At 39.2% G+C, this 17,723-nt stretch overlaps 1 protein-coding gene across 1 annotated transcript in view; it reads right to left on the reverse strand.

Moving 5' to 3' along the window:
- Nucleotides 1–8,802: 8,802 nt before the first annotated feature.
- The window catches only part of LMNB1 (lamin B1), a 34,386-nt gene continuing 25,465 nt past the window's right edge, over nucleotides 8,803–17,723 (reverse strand). The window contains exons 6-11 of the mRNA XM_060761989.2: nucleotides 15,962–16,182; nucleotides 12,467–12,692; nucleotides 11,800–11,904; nucleotides 11,205–11,324; nucleotides 10,855–10,971; nucleotides 8,803–9,487 (exon numbers count right to left, since the gene is read on the reverse strand). Coding sequence (XP_060617972.1) covers nucleotides 9,446–9,487; nucleotides 10,855–10,971; nucleotides 11,205–11,324; nucleotides 11,800–11,904; nucleotides 12,467–12,692; nucleotides 15,962–16,182 — 831 coding nt within the window. The 3' untranslated portion in view covers nucleotides 8,803–9,445. The remainder of the gene's footprint in view (nucleotides 9,488–10,854; nucleotides 10,972–11,204; nucleotides 11,325–11,799; nucleotides 11,905–12,466; nucleotides 12,693–15,961; nucleotides 16,183–17,723) is intronic.

The raw sequence follows: 17,723 nt of genomic DNA on the forward strand, positions 1-17,723 counted from the left end.
AGTACATTACTAACATAATTTTCACAGCACTGAGCACTCTTAACTTTTTCACTTTTGAAAACTTACTCCCCATTAGGCAGTTTCCCAAGAGACAATTGTGTTTTTCAAAAACAAAATTGTTTCTATGCCTCAGTTATTTTTATTTTTATTATTATTAAAATGTTGCATTCTGAAACATCTTGATCTGAACAGCTTCCAGCTGGTTTGCTGAAGCTTCACGACCAGAGAGATCATTAAAAATGATACAGGATTCAAAGATAAATCCAGTCTTGACACTTCTGACTAGTTATTTCTATGGAACAGACAAACAGAGCTTAGCACAATTAAGGAGATAGTTTGCTCCCTGGTTCCTCCAAGCTTTACCTATTAAGAGAACAGCATGTTAAGGTATCTCTGAAGAGGGGAAATGGTTTCAGCTCAAGCCTTCAGTTTTCACAACAATACAGCAGGGATGGGAACATTTCATTCTTGTTGAGGAAAGAGCAAAAAAGATTCAGAACTGAAAGTAGATTACACAGAAATGTTGTTCAAAAATACACAAAAACGCCACCTCCTTTTGCCTTCATTTCCACAGTATAATCAAGGCATGTGTCATTTTATTGTTGCCACTTACTTAATTACTGAGGCGATCCCTTGTAGCTCGAGGATGATGGTCTTCCAGATGTGGTGTCTTAGTGGTGGCTCCGTAGGTGACTGTGGAGCCCTATTCTTGATCTGCATGTTCTCCCGCGATGAGGACATCATTTTCCAGACAGAAGGTGGTCCTGGTCAGGGTTGGCTTGACGTGCCTTCCTCTTCATACATTTCTCCCTTTTGCCCTCCATTCATGCCTCTTTGAATTCTACAGTACTGCTGGTCACAGCTGAGCTCCAGCTAGAGCGCTGAAGGGCCAGGGCTTCCCAGTTCTCTGTGTCTATGCTACAGTTTTAGAGGTTGGTTTTAAGCACATCTTTAAATCTCTTTTCCTGTCTACCAACATTCCATTTCCAATTCTTGAGTTTAGAGTAGAGTAATTTCTTTGGGAGATGGTGATTGGGCATTCAGACAACGTGGCCAGTCCAGCGGAGTTGATGGCAGAGGAGCATCACACTTCAATGCTGGTGGTCTTTGCTTCTTCCAGCATGCTGACATTTGTCCACCTGTCTTTCCAAGAGATTTGAAGGATTTTTCAGAGGCAGCGCTGATGGAATCATTCCAGGAGTTGTGTGTGACGTCTGTAGTCTGTTACCACTATTAACTGGGAGTAAATTGTATTTGTTGATCAACCTCAAATTACTCAGGCATCTCTCATTCGCAAGTTGTTGCTTGTCTTCAATTCATTTCAGCAAACAAACAGCCAATAGGTTATCAGACTATTAAAAGAACTGACTCAGTTCTGTGGAAGAAGAACCACAACTGAATCTAGCAATCTTTTTTAATGCCTCTAGAACATAGCCAAACAGCCCGGAAAACTCACAGCACCCCAGTGATTCCAGCCATGAAAACCTTAGACAACACATTTTTTTGTCATTTATTTAAAACATTTCTACCCCACCTCTCTCCCCCCAGAAAGGACTAAAGGCAGCTTTGCATACAGACAACATGATGCCCCAAAACACAATGTATACTTAAATAAATATTAAAATAGAATTTAAAAGTACATTAAAACAATTAAAACCTTTAAAAATAATACATGAAGAGTTAAACACATAATCCACGAGTGTAATCCGGGCCGTTCCAATGGTCATTGCACTGTTCCAAGTCTTTCTATTGCACAAGTTCTTTAAAGGCTTCGACACAAAGCCATGTTTTGACTCTCTTGCAGAAGGTCAGAAGGGAGGGGGCTAATCTAACATCACTGGGGAGGGAGTTCCACGAGGGGTCCACCACTGAAAAGGCCCTGTCTATCGTCTCCACCAATTGTGCCCGCAACAAAGGTGGCAGTGAGAACAGGGCCTTGCCAGATGATCTTAAACTCCGTGTTGGTCCACAGGGGGAAATATGTTTGGGCAAATACGCTGGACTAGAACTGTTTAGAGCTTTATAGGCTAAAGCCAGCACTTTGAATTGTGCTTGGTACCAGATTGGCAGACAGTGAAGCTGACGTAACAGGGGTTTTATGTTCCCTGTACACCGCTCCGGAGAGCAATTTGGCTGTCACCCATTGGATCATTTGTAGTTTCCGAACAGTCTTCAAAGGCAGCCCCACATAGAGCGCATTGAAGTACATTTGTAATCAGTGTGGACTACCATGGCCAAGTCTGACTTTCCAAGGTATGGTCAAAACTGCCACACAAGTTTAATTGTGTGAATGCTCCCCTAGCCACCGTTGAAACCTGGGGTTCCAGATTCAGCAATGAGTCCAGAACTCCCAACAGCAATGACTCCAGAAGAACTTCAGGGGGAGTGTAACCCTGTCCAACACAGGCTGTTCATCATTACAACTGACCAGGAGCACATCTGTCTTGTCTGGATTAAATTTCAATTTGTTTACTCCCATCCCACCTATGCACCCTTTGGACCTTTTCACACTGTACCAAGCTGAGTCCATCTCAGTACGATTCCATTTTTACTACTATGGCACTATGGTACGGCACCCAGGATTTTCCATTTGTATAGGAGTGTGTCCCTTCAAGTTTCTTGTTGACATAGTATTTTAAAAGGTTTTCTTAGGCAAGGAATACTGAAGTTGTTTTGTCATTCCTTTCTCTGAAATATAGCCCATTTGCTGGCGGTTTCCCAATCAGGTACTAACTGGGACTGATTCTTCACAGCTTCCAAGATCAGAAGGACATGCATGCATACACACACACACACATATATATATGGGCATTTAGTTTAGTCTCAGCACAAAGCTCTGATTAATCAAAGTTCAAATCATAGAATTCCATAGGACGCAGCCATGGCAATTAAAGTGGAATCACTGTGCTATCATTGTGATAAACCTCATATAACAAACTATTACAATGTTCCTTGCAACATATATCTGTAATCCTTAATCTGAGTATGTGTGTTGTGTATATTGTTGTGGATGAACTTGGGAGGGAGACAAAGCCTGTAGACTGCATAACAGTTTGATACCACTTGTACTGCCTTTGCTTCATCCTATGGAATTTTGCAATTGCTAGTTTGATGAGGCACTCCAGTTCTATAGTTCAAGGTTGCTCAGTGGCGCTCTCTAGCAGAGAATATTAAGTATCTCACCAAAGTACAGGTACTAGGATAGTTCAAGTGGTAGAAATGTGTAGCACAAATACAGCCAGAGAGTCAAAGCACCTCTATGTCTCTAAGTGGTGTGTACACTAATTGCTTGTGGTTTCTCATTTTGTTTTTGACATGAAGGGTAACGTAATGGCCCATACTCAAAAGTGGTGTGCTGTGCCTAAAAATAATGGAATATTTCAGCATACATAGACTGAGTCACATTGAAAATCTGAGCAGAAGGTTCCAGCCTGTGATAGTTCCAAAACTAGACTTGAAAAAGTAGAGACAATATGTAACACAGATATAGAAACCAAAACAGGCTTCTATTCTCTCATCTCCTTCATGCACGATGGTCCTCTTGGCTTTCCCAGATGGCCCAGTTCCCCTCTGCAAGCTGCCATCACCAAGTGGTTTTCCTGGTTTGTGGGTAAGGTCATTTCCTACTCTGAACAGTTGAAATGCCTCTTGTAAGACCTAGTTATTGGCAGGAAATGCATTACATTAAGATTAGCTGGTATTTTTAGTCACAGTCTTTGGTGCTTCACCTCACACAACATTGAAACATGGTCTCCAATCTTGAAACTGAATCGTCCTCAGGCCAAAATAAGTTCACAATGCTGTGGGTCATGGGCCACCTATGCCCCCGGTATCCTTTTTTGTTGCTCCCATATTTACTTACCTTTACTTACTCAAAGCTTCCTCCAATTAATTGGAGATGGATTAGCAAAAATACACATTTGCCAGAAGTTGTCATTAAAATATGTCTGCTTGCCTTTCATTACTTTTATTGACTCACCATCACAAGCATACAAACAGAAAAACTGGCAGAAAATCAAACAGGAAAACTCCAAAAGTAGAAGCCCTCAGAACCTCATAAGTTAATTTAATATATTTGCACTCTAATCTGCTTTAGTCAGATCCCATCTGGAATACTGTGTCCAGTTCTGGGCACAATTCAATAATCAAGTCTGCTTCATTTTCAATATAACATTCTTTCCAATGTTTAAACTTGGCTGCTGTGTCCCTCCTCAACCTTCTCTTCTCCAAGCTACCCAGCTTCCTTAGCTTCCAAACTTTTAACTATTTTAGTTGCTCTCTAGACATGTCCCAGCTTCTCAATATGTTTTTAGTTGCTCCTGTAGTAACAGATTCAAACTACAGGAAAAGTGAATCCACCTAAATATTAGGAAGAGCTGTTCAACAGTTGAATACATTGCCTTGGTGCGTAGTTTTCTTCTCCAGGTTTTCAAACAGAGCCTAAATGGTCATCATTCAAGAGTGCTTTGTGTTCCTGCAAAGGAGAATGGACTGGATGGCCCTTGGGGTGTCTTCCAACTCTACAATCTGATGTGTCGTTTTGTTTTTACTGGAAATGTGATAGTGTAGCTAATTGCTGCAGAAAAATTGGTCCTTGCCTCAAAGGTAATTTCTAGCAGTTTTTCTTTAAACAGATGCACTCCTCCATTTCCCCTTGTGTACTTTCTTCCCTTTCCCCTTGTTTTCCTCAACGGTGAACTATAAATGATGTGCTAGGATGCACACTTGTTCTCATACATAATGCCTAAAAAAACATTTTCTGCCTTTTCCATGATTAATACAAATAGACTAATGTGTATTAAATCCACTTTCATTTTTTCAGATTCCCAGAGGTTGCAAAAGTTCATGTGCTAAGCACAAAGAACATATCTCTTTCATTTGGACAGGTACTGCTTAGCATTCTTCATAGAATCAAAGAGTTGGAAGAGACCTCATGGGCCATCCAGTCCAACCCCCTGCCAAGAAGCAGGAATATTGCATTCAAATCACCCCTGACAGATGGCCATCCAGCCTGTTTAAAAGCCTTCAAAGAGGGAGCCTCCACCACACTCTGGGGCAGAGAGTTCCACTGCTGAACGGCTCTCAGTCAGTAAGTTCTTCCTCATGTTCAGATGGAATCTCCTTTCTTGTAGTTTGAAGCCACTGTTTCGCGTCCTAGTCTCCAGAGAAGCAGAAAACAAGCTTGCTCCCTCCTCCCTGTGGCTTCCTCACATATTTATACATGGCTATCATATCTCCTCTCAGTCTTCTCTTCTTCAGACTAAACATGCCCAGCTCCTTAAGCCGCTCCTCATAGGGCTTGTTCTCCAGACCCTTGATCATTTTTGTCACCCTCCTCTGGACACATTCCAGCTTGTCAATATCTCAGTTAATTGTTCCATTGCTTCCACTGAACTATTGCAACTTTGAAAAAAATAACTTGCAGGATTATATCTGAATTGGAATATTTGCCTATTCAGCTTGGTATTACAAAGCCCCCGAGTGCTCACATTTCCAAACCATTCGCCAGCAAAACATAGCCATATGATACCATTTTTAGCTGTCCACATACCTACCTGGTTTACTGTGAACAGATTTAGTTCTTTTCCTCTAAGTACATTTATTTTACCTTCTCTCAAAAACCAAACAGCTGTGGCATCAATTAAAAGAAAAATTAAAAGCAATATATTTCAAAAGGAGTCTTCATTGTGAAGCACCTTACAACACATGCCAGTTAAATCTTGTTTCGAATGGGAGTCCTTACAGCAGAATGACCGATATTATTAGGGAATAATCTCTACTGAATTATATTAGGCTTTGCTTCTGAATAAACATGCTTAAAGCAGCACCATCAGTCCTTTAAGATCTTAAAATGCCTACTCAGAAGTTCATGAAGTTAGTGCAGCCAACTCTTAGGGAACTGTGCAGGTTCACTCCCTAAATCCATTCCCAAAAGGTTCTACTTCCACCCCTACAGCTACTTCCCCATTCTTAGATGTAGCAAACGGTCTTCTGCTCTACTAATTTAAAATGAGGTATGAGATTTAACGATTTCAATATTTTCCACAAATGTCTTGTCAAACGATCAGTCAATAAATCCAGATAGCTGCTATTTGTCTAACACAGATTTCAGAGATGTAACAGACCTTGATGACAGCATATAATCTATGTTTCTGTGCTACAGAAATGAGAGATGCAACCAACCTAGAAAATACAGCATTCAGCATTACCACACTCTTGTCTGCCTCATTTACTTCTTTATCATTCCCCACCTTCCAGCATTAAATCTTTTTGTTTCCTCACTCTACATTTTAATAATAATTGTTCTTACCTGCCTTTCCCAAAGGATCGAGACAAGGAACAGATTAAATACAGCAACAAATAGGCATATGGAACATTTACTCTACAATCACCATTTAAAAATGATCTATTCTCAAATGGAGATATTGCTTTATCCCAGGCATGGACAAGCTTTGGCCCTCCAGGTGTTTTGGACTTCAACTCTCACAATTCCTGACAGCCAATAGGCTGTTAGGAACTGTGAGCATTGAAGTCCAAAACACCTGGAGGGCCAAAGTTTGCCCATGCCTGGGATAAAGCAATATCTCCATTTGAAAATAGTTCATTCTAAAAAAAACCCCTTTCGTTATTTGTGATGTACAAACACCCAATGGTTTTGAAATGAGATGGTTTTGAGTAGAGCCCGATTAGGGAAAGGATTGATTGTACTAGATCTATTTCAGTGATATTACCCCCACCCAAAATATAGGCAAATGGCTGTTAAAATACAGTGATAAAGAAGTTCCCTTTCACTATGTCTTTGTACACCAGCCCAGTCCCTCTTTATATCCTAGTCCCCAATCAAGCTGAGATTTTTTTCTGGGGCATCAGCATTGGGAGGATTTGTGGAAGGATGGAAAGACTTTTAGTGTCTGGTTGCAGCTGTGTCTCTGTAGTAATCACTGCAATAAAACTTGATATGGCAAAAGAATGGGATTCTGCTCTAGGCAAACCTATTGTAGAATTGTCCTTCCAGGCAAGGTAAATAGCACCTGCCTCCTTACTGAGCATAAATGAGCATAGAAAGGAGAGTTCAACTTGCTTTACCCAGGTACGCCCAAGCATGTCAAAACTGCATAGCCATGCATGTTTCCCTACCCTAATAATAATAATAATAATAATAATAATAATAATAATAATAATAATAATACTGCAGAAGCTTGTGAAAGAAAAAAATAATCCTTGGATGCATTTTGGAAGGAGGTTTCAACTGTCAAAATATTTTTGTTTACTTATGCAAGACTTTCCTGAAATGGTGGTTTCATTTCATATGGACATATTGGAACATTTTGAATAACCAGTTGTTGAAATATATTGAATTGCTCTTCTTTTTCAGTGTGGGACTCAATTTTTATTCTTTCCATGTAATTTTTGCCTCTGGTATCAAGCTTTCTGTTACACTCAGGAACACATCTTTGTTTACTGTTGTACAAATGAACAATTTTCTGGATATTTCAGAGGCTTCATATTTGACCTAATATTTAGGATTGTCCTTTCAGCTTACTATGACTCTCTTAGCTTTATTAGGATGGCCTGACAGATTCCCATAGTATTATTTATTTATGTACAACATTTCTACCCTGCCCTTCTTAACCCCCCCCCCCTGGGGGGGGGGGATGGGACAGGACTCAGAGCGGCTTACACTGGCAACAATTTGATGCCGCAACAAATATGACAAATATAACAGCAATATAAAAACAATTAAAAACAACAGATTAAAAACAGTTAAAACATTATCACAATCATGTATATGAAATTGCTAAAAAGATATCTCGGAATATTTTAGCTAATACTTTCACACTGCAAGCCACATCAACAACTTTGGGGCATTTTCCCAGAATACTGGGAACTCTCCAGAAGAACAGATGGAGTGAACCAGAAGTCCTTCTAGGAAACAGGGCAGACTGGGCTGTGCTGGTGGCAATATGCTCTGACCATGTTTCACAGTTGTTTGCTATTCTTGTTGGGCTTTCATTCACTTGAAATAGTTCCATCTAGAATCTGAATATAATAAAAGAAACTGGCAGGAAGAGAGTCCTCACATCATTCCAGAAGAAAAATCAAATATTTACTCTTCTTTCATTTGATCTCTCCTGATATTCCTCCTTATGGAATAGCAAGAGGGACCAAATGAAAGAGAAGTGAATATTATTAGATTTTTTTTATTTCTAAGACATTTTAATGTCATTAGGCAACATTTTAATCTCATTGGACAAAACAATATGCTTTCCTATCCACAACAGTGAATTCCTTTTTTATCAATGAAGTGCTTTTTTCAAATCTTCAATGGGTATTAGAATAGCAAGACTCCCATCTTGTGGTGGAATGAATCACTGTAGCTCAGGGATCACCACAGAAAACTTTTGAACTTTTAAAATTCACGCTATTCCTTAAAAAAGAAGACATCAAACCTTATTTCAAGCTGACCTCTTCATACCAAACTACAAAAGTGGGAAGCTAGAACTGTACACTTTTTTTCAAGATTGTAAGGCAAATAAATGCAGGTTGATTTTGTGATCTTAGCAACAATCTAACATAACAGCCCTCCCCAGACAGAACACTGTGTCATCACTGAAAGCTAAACCAAGGAGAGAAGTGACTATAAAATCTCCAATACCATTCAAATACATCTTGCATAATAAAAGTATGTTTTGTACTGATGATATTTAAAAATAATTCAAAACCTTACAAAGACAAGTGTTTTAACTACAGTAGGAATACAAATTGGTTCCTCTTTTTATTTCCAAAGTACCAACAAGCAAGTTGTCTGAAGATATCTTTTATTCGTTAATTTCACATGGAAAAAGTATGCAAGTTACACTAGATTTAAGAACACACCTAACACATTAACATAAGCCCATATCCTGATTTAGTATCTAAATAAAGTAAAACTAGCAAAGGATTTTTTTCCAAATCCTTCATCTTTCTATTCATGATGCAACTGATAGAAAAAGGTTCTTTACAAATATTCCAAGTAAAATTTACGTAACTTGATTGCTAAAATACAAAAGTTTTCAGTACAAAAGTTTCTTTGAATTCACCTTTCCCTCCCCTTCCAAAAGCACCTAAGGATGTAAAAGGACAAGAGCAGATGGCTAGTCTAACAACCAAACCCTCACACAGTAGTTTACTTTTGAATGAGAATATTAAAAACGACCATCATAAAAGTGAGGGCTGTTTTGGGGGTGGGGAAAACCCAGATTATTCAGTGTCGATATTTCACATTTCAAAAAGCTATATATACGGGTTCACTTACAAAAATCCCCCATCTCTGTGACAAAGGAAATTAAGGCCAGACACAGCTTTAAAATTCACAAAAGGAAATATAAAAATATGTTGTGCTTCCAAGGAGGTTCTCCTCTGCAGGAAGGGATTAACATAATTCAGAAATATAGATGACTGGAGTTTACATAATTGCACAGCTTTTGTTAGCCGCTCGTGGATCTCCCTGTTTTAAATAGAGGAAAACAATTTCAATTAGGACTATATAAGATGCTTTTTCATTCTTTTTCATCAATTGTAATGTAGCATATACACTGTAGTAAAACAAAAAATCTGCCTTTTTTGCCAAGCTCCAACACTGGGCAGGTAGGGGAATTAAAGACAATTTTCCCATTATCAATATATTTTTTAAATAGGAGCCAGAATGTGAACATAGTCATCTAGAGCTTACGAGGCTCTAGATGAGTGGTTCTTGGTCTGTGGGTCTCCAGGTGCTTTGGCCTACAATCCCAGAAATCCCAACCAGTTTACCAGCTGTTAGGATTTCTGGGAGTTGGAGGCCAAAACATCTGGAGGCCCACAGGCTGAGGAACACTGCTCTAGATTCTGACTTGTTATTACTGTAGAAGATTTTATTCTAGCTTCTACAATGTATTAGATTATGTACCAGCACAGCATAATAAACCTAAGTAAATTCTTGCTCAGTAAGTACTAGATCCAGCTGTAAGTTCCAACTAGACCAAATCCAGCGAATCAGTTGAAGTGTTAACTTAAGAGGTTTCCTGGACATCTGGGGCCTGGTGACATTGGGATACACATGACTCCAATCCTGTAGTGTCTTTCCACCGCACTCCAAGGAAACTTTTCGAGTCGTAATTTTGTTCCTGTAATCATGCAACTTATTGCAGACTTTTTAATTGACCCCTGATCAGTCAAAGATCAAGGAACATGGATTCAGCCAGACTGGGCTGCACTGGCTGAAAACTCAGTAAATGTTTTCACCCTAGCTGCACTTCTTGAGATGATAGATCCAGCCTTATTTACATCCCATTGTGACTTTTATAATATGCTACATGTGGAGTTGTTCCCCACAGAAAGCATCTATAATTTTATAGATAAGGCAGTTGCTCTAACTAAGATGCAGTTTCTATACACCAACAGAAATTAAAATACTCTGGAACTATAAAGCATCACAAAAGTGCTTTTACTTTCACAACAATATGATTTTTTTTTTTACTGAATATGGAACAGAAATCAAAATTTACATTTAGAAAGGCAGCAGTAATTTAACTCTGCCAAGCAGACAAAACACCTCCACTGATTGACTGGGGCATTTTCTGTTTTCAATGAAAATCGGATGCATTGTGATGTCTAAAATACCCAATATGTTCACAGGAGTGTTTGCAAAAAGGGAATTAAGCTACTCCATTTACCCAAGAACTCAACAGCCAGCAATTATGAATTCACTTGTCTGTATATGGGACAACACAGCTTATCAACAAGGTGTACCATACACTCACATATCTACATTGTTAGTAGATACTATTGCTGCTATCTATTAAACAGGTGACTATCACTTAAGGATTAAGGTACCTGCTGGTGGAACAGATCCTCCTCTTCCACAGCTTCAGCTGCTTCTTCTTCTGCTTCGTCTCCCTCCTCAGCTTCAAGTATGGTTGTTTTGAAGACTGTGCTTCTCTGAGCAACCTCCTATTAACAGACACAACGACTCAATTAACAAATACTTCCAATTTCCAAAATAAGGAATCCTGCTGAAAACTTGTACCTATGCTGTCCATTTAAACCTTGACCAGACAGTGCCGGTAACATAGGTTAAACACACTATTCCTTCAAGTTGAATTAGCCATTTAATTCCCGCCATTTTTTACAGAAACATTAGTATATTGTTTTGAATCTAGTTGAGCCAGATTTTTTTACATTACCTCTCCCTGAGGGTTTTTCAAGACAACTTTCACATCTTTGCCAGTGCCCCAAGAGTTCTGATTCTTCCAGATGAGGTCTGAAGGAGGACTGGCCACTACTCCAGCATTAGCGGCCCATATCTGAGTAGGAAAAAAATACCATGAAAGTACACCTTCTAGAAAAGACTCACACAATTTTTATTTATAAAAGTGACTACATATAGGACACTTAGAATGCAAACATATAATTTTGGAATGTTTGGCTTAAAGGTGCCGATTCATAATAGAAAAGAAAACTGGATAGTGTAGCAAAAGAAGAAATAGCCCAAGTGGATATTTAATGGAAAAGATCAGAAGATACAAGAAATTTAATGCACACCCCTTCACATCCAAAGTCCTTTTAAAATAGAATCTCCTATGGCACAATTTTCTTGTTATCACAGCAAACAGTTTGGGGAACAAGCATTTACAAAAAGATGCAGAAATATAAGTATATACCTTCTCAACAAACTATTGTAATTCCTTAATGAAATCAAAACATAAATTGCATGAATGGCAGAAACCACTGAACTACAATCTGCATTACATATGTATATTCAACAAAAAAATCACTTACGGTAACAGTCTGGCCTGCTTTCAGCACATATCGTGAGGTATACTTATAACTGACAGAAGTGTCTCCAATTTTTCTGATCATCTCCCAACCTCCCATTGGTTGATCCTAAATGAAGGCAGAGATAATGTTTCCATATTATGCCTCTATACTTTTGAATACTGTGATATGCAACATCTAAGTCATTTTCTGTTGTGATACTGTCATCTGGTAATTTTTATTATTCTCCGTATTTAAAAATGATAAAATTCCTATTAATTACTTGCTTAAGTCTTTCTCATTGACAGTGAAAGCTTTAAATTAATATTTTTGGTATTACGCTTTTCCCTTTGACCCACCAATCACTGGAGAGCACATTCCAATAATGTCTCTGAAACCAAAGTCAGCCCTTGGACTGAAACAGTTATCCACCCTTAATGCAATGCTTGCTGCTTTCATTGCATGATGTTTTACTGTAAAACCATGAGATTTACAATCTTGAGTATTTTGAACAAATTATTTTCATAGGACAAAACTGCGTGCTTCAAGAACATTTTTACTGCATTGTTTTCTTTGTTTCCTACTTCAAGCATCCAGAAGTATATAAATTTTATGTTTTATTGACTCCAAAATTGGAGCAAGTTACCACTGCTTTATTTTGAAAGAAAGAGTATGACCAACATTTATGTACCTGATCTGAAGTATTCTTCAAACGAATGAACTTCCCATCTACATCAATCTCCTCAATGCAGATATTTCCGGTAGCAGAAGCAGAATGGGAGATGCTAACACTGCTACTGGCCTCTGATTCTTCAACATCCACCCTCTTCCTTTTCCCCCTTGTGGTACGCACACTTCGGCTTGATGATGCCCGAGAGACTGTCACTCGAGAAGATGGGCTTGGAGTCAGTTTCAACCTGAAGAAGAAGAGGAAGAAATCTATTAACACCATAAACACTTCAATCTCTTCCTTCTTTCCTCCCAGGCAGAGGAACCAGTACAGGCATTCCTGAGTTACAAATATCCAATTGCAAACAGTTAAGAATAGGGGAGAGACAACAGGAAGTGAGAGAAATCTACCCTAGGAAGCGAGAGTAACTCCTGAAAAGAGGGTCTCACGTGAAGCTTCCTCACCAATCATTTTTCCACAAGCCAATTTTTCAAAATCCAATTTACAAAGAGGATATTTTTGACCAGGGACTTGGGCATTAGAAACAAACACCACAAGGGTGCTAAACCTTCTCTATGCTATCCAATTCTTTTATATATGTGTGTGTGCGCAGCTGGAGTTACACTTTAAAATGTACCTCTTCCGACTTACAAATGCAACTTAAAAACAAACCAACAGAACCTATCTTGTTAGTAACATGGGGATTGTTGCAGTAGAGTGTACTGGTCAAGTTACAACTAGTAGCAGAAGAGGAAAGAGGGCTGCTCAGGTGTTGGAGCAGGAGCAGCTGAGGAAGCGAATTAGGGAGATATTCATGACACCTACAGATACTGACTCGTTTGAAGGCTTCTCAGACTCTGAAATGGAGGAGGAGGGAGATGGGGGTAGAGATATAAAGCGGATTACCCGGGAGCAAGAATCAGATGAAGAACATGAAAGGAAACGTAACCGTGAAATACTTAATGCTCCAACTGAGGAGGAAGATTTTATGGGGTTCACGGGAAGTGATGGGACTGGGAGTAGTGACGAAGAGGAAGACGGGCTGGATTGGACCCGTGTGCAGGAAATCAGGGAAATATGTACACAACCTACATCTAGTGATGCGTTTGAAGGTTTCTTTGGGGATTGGCAATCTGGTGATACATGGGGTGATCTAAGTCTTGATAGAAGGTGGAAAAGTTGGAGAGATGGGTGGTGGTGATCAGCTGTGGTAGCCAAGGCAGCTGAGAGTGATGAAGACAGGGTGGAGAACAGTTCATCATCTGATAATGAGTTATAGGATAAAAGTAGGTATCAAACTATGGGGACTTTGCAGTAGGCAAAGTGTTGTACTCGTGCTTGGGACTTTGTTGCTGCCATTGCTCTTGTGGGCTTGGGTCCTGGAACTGCAGGTTGCTGTGTTTCCGTGTTTTCTACTGACTGGAATCTTGTAAGTGCTGACTTCTACTTCCCCTCTGACTTCGGATTGTTTTTGGACAACATCGCGTTTTGGATTTAATCATCTTTTTCTGGACGTGCTTTGACCTGGGACTGCTTTTTGACGATGATTTTGCTTGCTTCACCCTTGTTTCCTTGTGTTTACTGAACTCTGTGTTTTTGAAGCAATTTGCTAATACTTTTTGTTATCCCGGATTATATTCCAGTATAATCCGGATTATCTGCTAAATTACGTTGTTGCATAGCAGCTTGCTACAGAGTTTCAGTTATTGCTAGAAACACTGAGTTAAGTGTTTCTACGCTATTTTTGTTGTGCTAATAAACTTTGGTTGGACCTTTTCTTTGTGTCTGGCTCTTTTAAGGCATCTGGTTCACGACAGGGATTTCCTATATATTAGGTTTCGTCAATATGGCTCTTTAATCGTTGCCTCCAATGCTGGCTTTCAAATGAATACAGGGTTAGTCAAAATGCATAGGCCAATAAGCCATTCAATTGAATGGCTTATTGGCCTATGCATTTTGACTAACCCTGTATATTCCACAAAGGTTAAGACCTTTCAAGACCAAAGCTCGTCTTTGAACAAGAGGTTCCTCATTAGCATATTTTTTATGTGGCAGAGAGAAAAGGACACAATTTCTGGTTAAGATATAGAACAATTCTAAAGTTGGACTGTGAAGAAACAGAGAAGATCTGCAATTGCATCCTAAGATCTGCCCACTTGTATTAGCTCAGGCAGAAGGTGATGATGTGGTGCAATGACCTGAGGTGGGTTTTAGCTTCCAGCAGTTTCAAGATGTCATAATTTTACAGCCCAAGGCCAGGGGAATAGAAAGACTTTGGATCTACAGGATCAAAAGCTGACTAAGTCCAACATTGAGACCATAAAGCAGAGGCTTGATATTTTCCTGGCTGCTAAGCTCAAGCACCAGTGAGATCTCCCTCTACTATGAAAGAACACTGTAAACTGAATCCTACCCCATCAGCAAACATTAACATCTCAGACAAAAAAAAGTTAAGGTTTGGAAAGAGGCGGATCTTTCTATTTTTCATTTTCAATTGTCAAAACATGTGGTTACTAGGCCTGTTTGATCAAGAAAAAAATTGTTTCTAAAATCGATTTGTAATTGGGGTGTTTTTTTGTTTCGATATTTAAAATATTTACAAAACTTTCCAAAAAAATGTTTTGTTATTTACGAAATTTCGTAAATATTTACAAAACATTTTGTAAGTGTGAATGTTGCAGTAATGGTCACCTTGATTAGCATTGAATGGCTTTCATTTCTCCCACCCTGGACATTCCATAGATAAACTCCATTTGCCTAGTTTCCAACAGACCTCTGAGGATGCCTGCCATAGATGTGGGCAAAATGTCAGGAGAGAATGCTTCTGGAACATGGTCATACACTCATACAGCCCTGAAAACTCACAGCAAAAGAGCCTGGATGGATGCAGCCTTCAATTTGTGGCAATCAGATGGTATTGGTCTCATCTCAGGCGGGCCACGGAGGCAGAGCCGGCGCTGCAGGAATCCCCTCCCCGGCTCCTGCGCTCCGGCTCCTGCGCCCTCCTCCTCCTCCTCCTCCTTCCAGCTGTGTTGCAGGAAGTGCCAGGAGGAGGAGGAGGAGGAGGAGGAGGGCGCAGGAGCCGGAGCCGATTGGATGGCGCGCGGAGGCCGGTTGTAAGGGTGAGCGCGCGCGGGCCGGGCGCCCAACAGGCAGGGGCGGTGCTTGGCTCACTGGGTGTGCGCTCGCGCCGCCCCTTCGCCCCGCCCGCCCCATTTACAAAACGGGCAAAAGCTCGTAAATACTGTGGGAGTTGCCGTTTCGATATTTAAAAACCCTTCCGGGTTTGAAAATATGTTTTGTTATCGTACCGTAAATGCAAAAATTAACGAATGTTTTACGAATTACGAAATTAACGAACGAAACCGCACAGGCCTAGTGGTTACTCATATGAAATCACGATTCCACCTGCTCTTCATTCAATGGGGGCTCTGTCAATTTGAACTGGGCAAGTAGTTATGTCGACACAATCTTTATGTTAATTTATAGCCTCCTTCAAACAAAAAAAGGTCTTACCTTTCTTCTTCACCTTCCAAGAGCTTCCTGTATGCATGGATTTCCATATCCAAAGCCAGTTTTACATCTAGCAGTTGTTCATAATCATTTAACTGCTGCTGCATCTGATCCCTTATTTCTGCCATCTCTCTTTCTTTTTCAGAGAGTGTCCTGCGGAAGTTATCTCGTTCTTTAGCAAGGATTTCCTCCAGTTCTTGCATCCTCTCTAGCCATCCTCGAGACTAAAATGTTAACACAAACAAAAATTCCCAACAATTTTATCTTCTGAAACTTAATATTCAAAAAATGTCATAAATGAAAAAATGCAATGCATTCTTGTTTTTGATCCAAATTGCCTATTTTGTAAGTGTCTGTTTCTACATACTGAAAGTGGCAAAGCTTCTCATTACAGCCATCAATTACACATTTCCTATCTTGCGCAAAATTAAACCAAGCGAGTCACTGAAATATTACAAAATCTGTTCATTACAGAAACAGAGATATTATTCGTGCTATTCAAGATTTTGATATGTTTTTCATTTAATGATAGCTTTCTTGAGGCCAGGGCAGGCCTAAATACATGAGAGTAATTAAAATGCAATTAATTTAATAAGAGTGCTTTTATGTACTGGACAAAAATGGGATTTTGAGCTGAAATTGTTGATTCAACCACCATTATAGTTAACATCTTGGTAACGATAAGATTTAAATGCCACTCATCATATACTGGAACAAACAAGTTTAAAATTTGCAAAGTTACAGTATTAGACCCAGACATATCTTCCCTAAAGTAATCATGTAAAAATGAAACAAAACAGTAGAAATGAATACGGATAACTTTAGGAAAGATAATTCTGTCTCTAAAAATCACAAAATTACAACTTGTTTGTACAAATGTTTGATGATAATGCCATTCAGATGACACTAATTCTGTTATCAATAACAATGGCTGTAAAGCTGCGACAAATATTCATACTATAATTATATAACTAAAAATAAAAACAGCAGTTGAAACTGACTTGGGAATACTAACTTGTCTGGTCTGTACTAAACAGACTTGGACAACTATCTTCATGAATACAAACATATATACCATTTTTACTCAGTTAATCATGGTGTACACAAAGGCAGAAAAGATCACCTACTTTTAAAATGAGCTCTCTTTGTTTTAGGGTTAACTCCCAATATATATGCATGGACATAGATCAAATTTAGAGAAAAGGAACTCGCCTGCCCCAAGTTAAAATGCCAAAACAGATTAACTCATATTACACACACACTCCTCTGTGTTCAAAGCTCATGCTAAGAGTGGGTGAGAGGAAATAACATGTTATTTCTTTTAGATTAAAGGATCGAGTTACCCACTGATGCAGAACCCTGCTGAAGCTTTCCTCAAACTAAAACTCTCTTTCATTTTAAGAATTAGGAAATAGAAAATAAAAGACTTAGTAGAACTTGACAGTTTGCTCGCTAGCTTACCTGAGATTTACAGACATCTTTCCCCTCAATCTGTCTACACTCAAAGAAAGACCTTGAGGAATGTACAGTTAAAGGCACAGAAACACCATACATCAATACCTTAAAAAGATACAATTATCTCTTGACTTGCAAAGTGGTCGAAATTCAGTCATTGCTTCAGAATTGTTCCTCCTCCCTAGCTAGCCTAGTCAGTGCTTACCCTTCTTCAACAGGAAAGATTTATAACCCAGCCAGAGACACATGGAACATTGTGGGATGTTCCTTACGCAATTTATACAGATCTCAAAAATGCATATCTTTTCAT

The sequence above is a fragment of the Anolis sagrei genome, chromosome 2, assembly GCF_037176765.1.
Source record: "Anolis sagrei isolate rAnoSag1 chromosome 2, rAnoSag1.mat, whole genome shotgun sequence".
NCBI classification, from domain to species: domain Eukaryota; kingdom Metazoa; phylum Chordata; class Lepidosauria; order Squamata; family Dactyloidae; genus Anolis; species Anolis sagrei.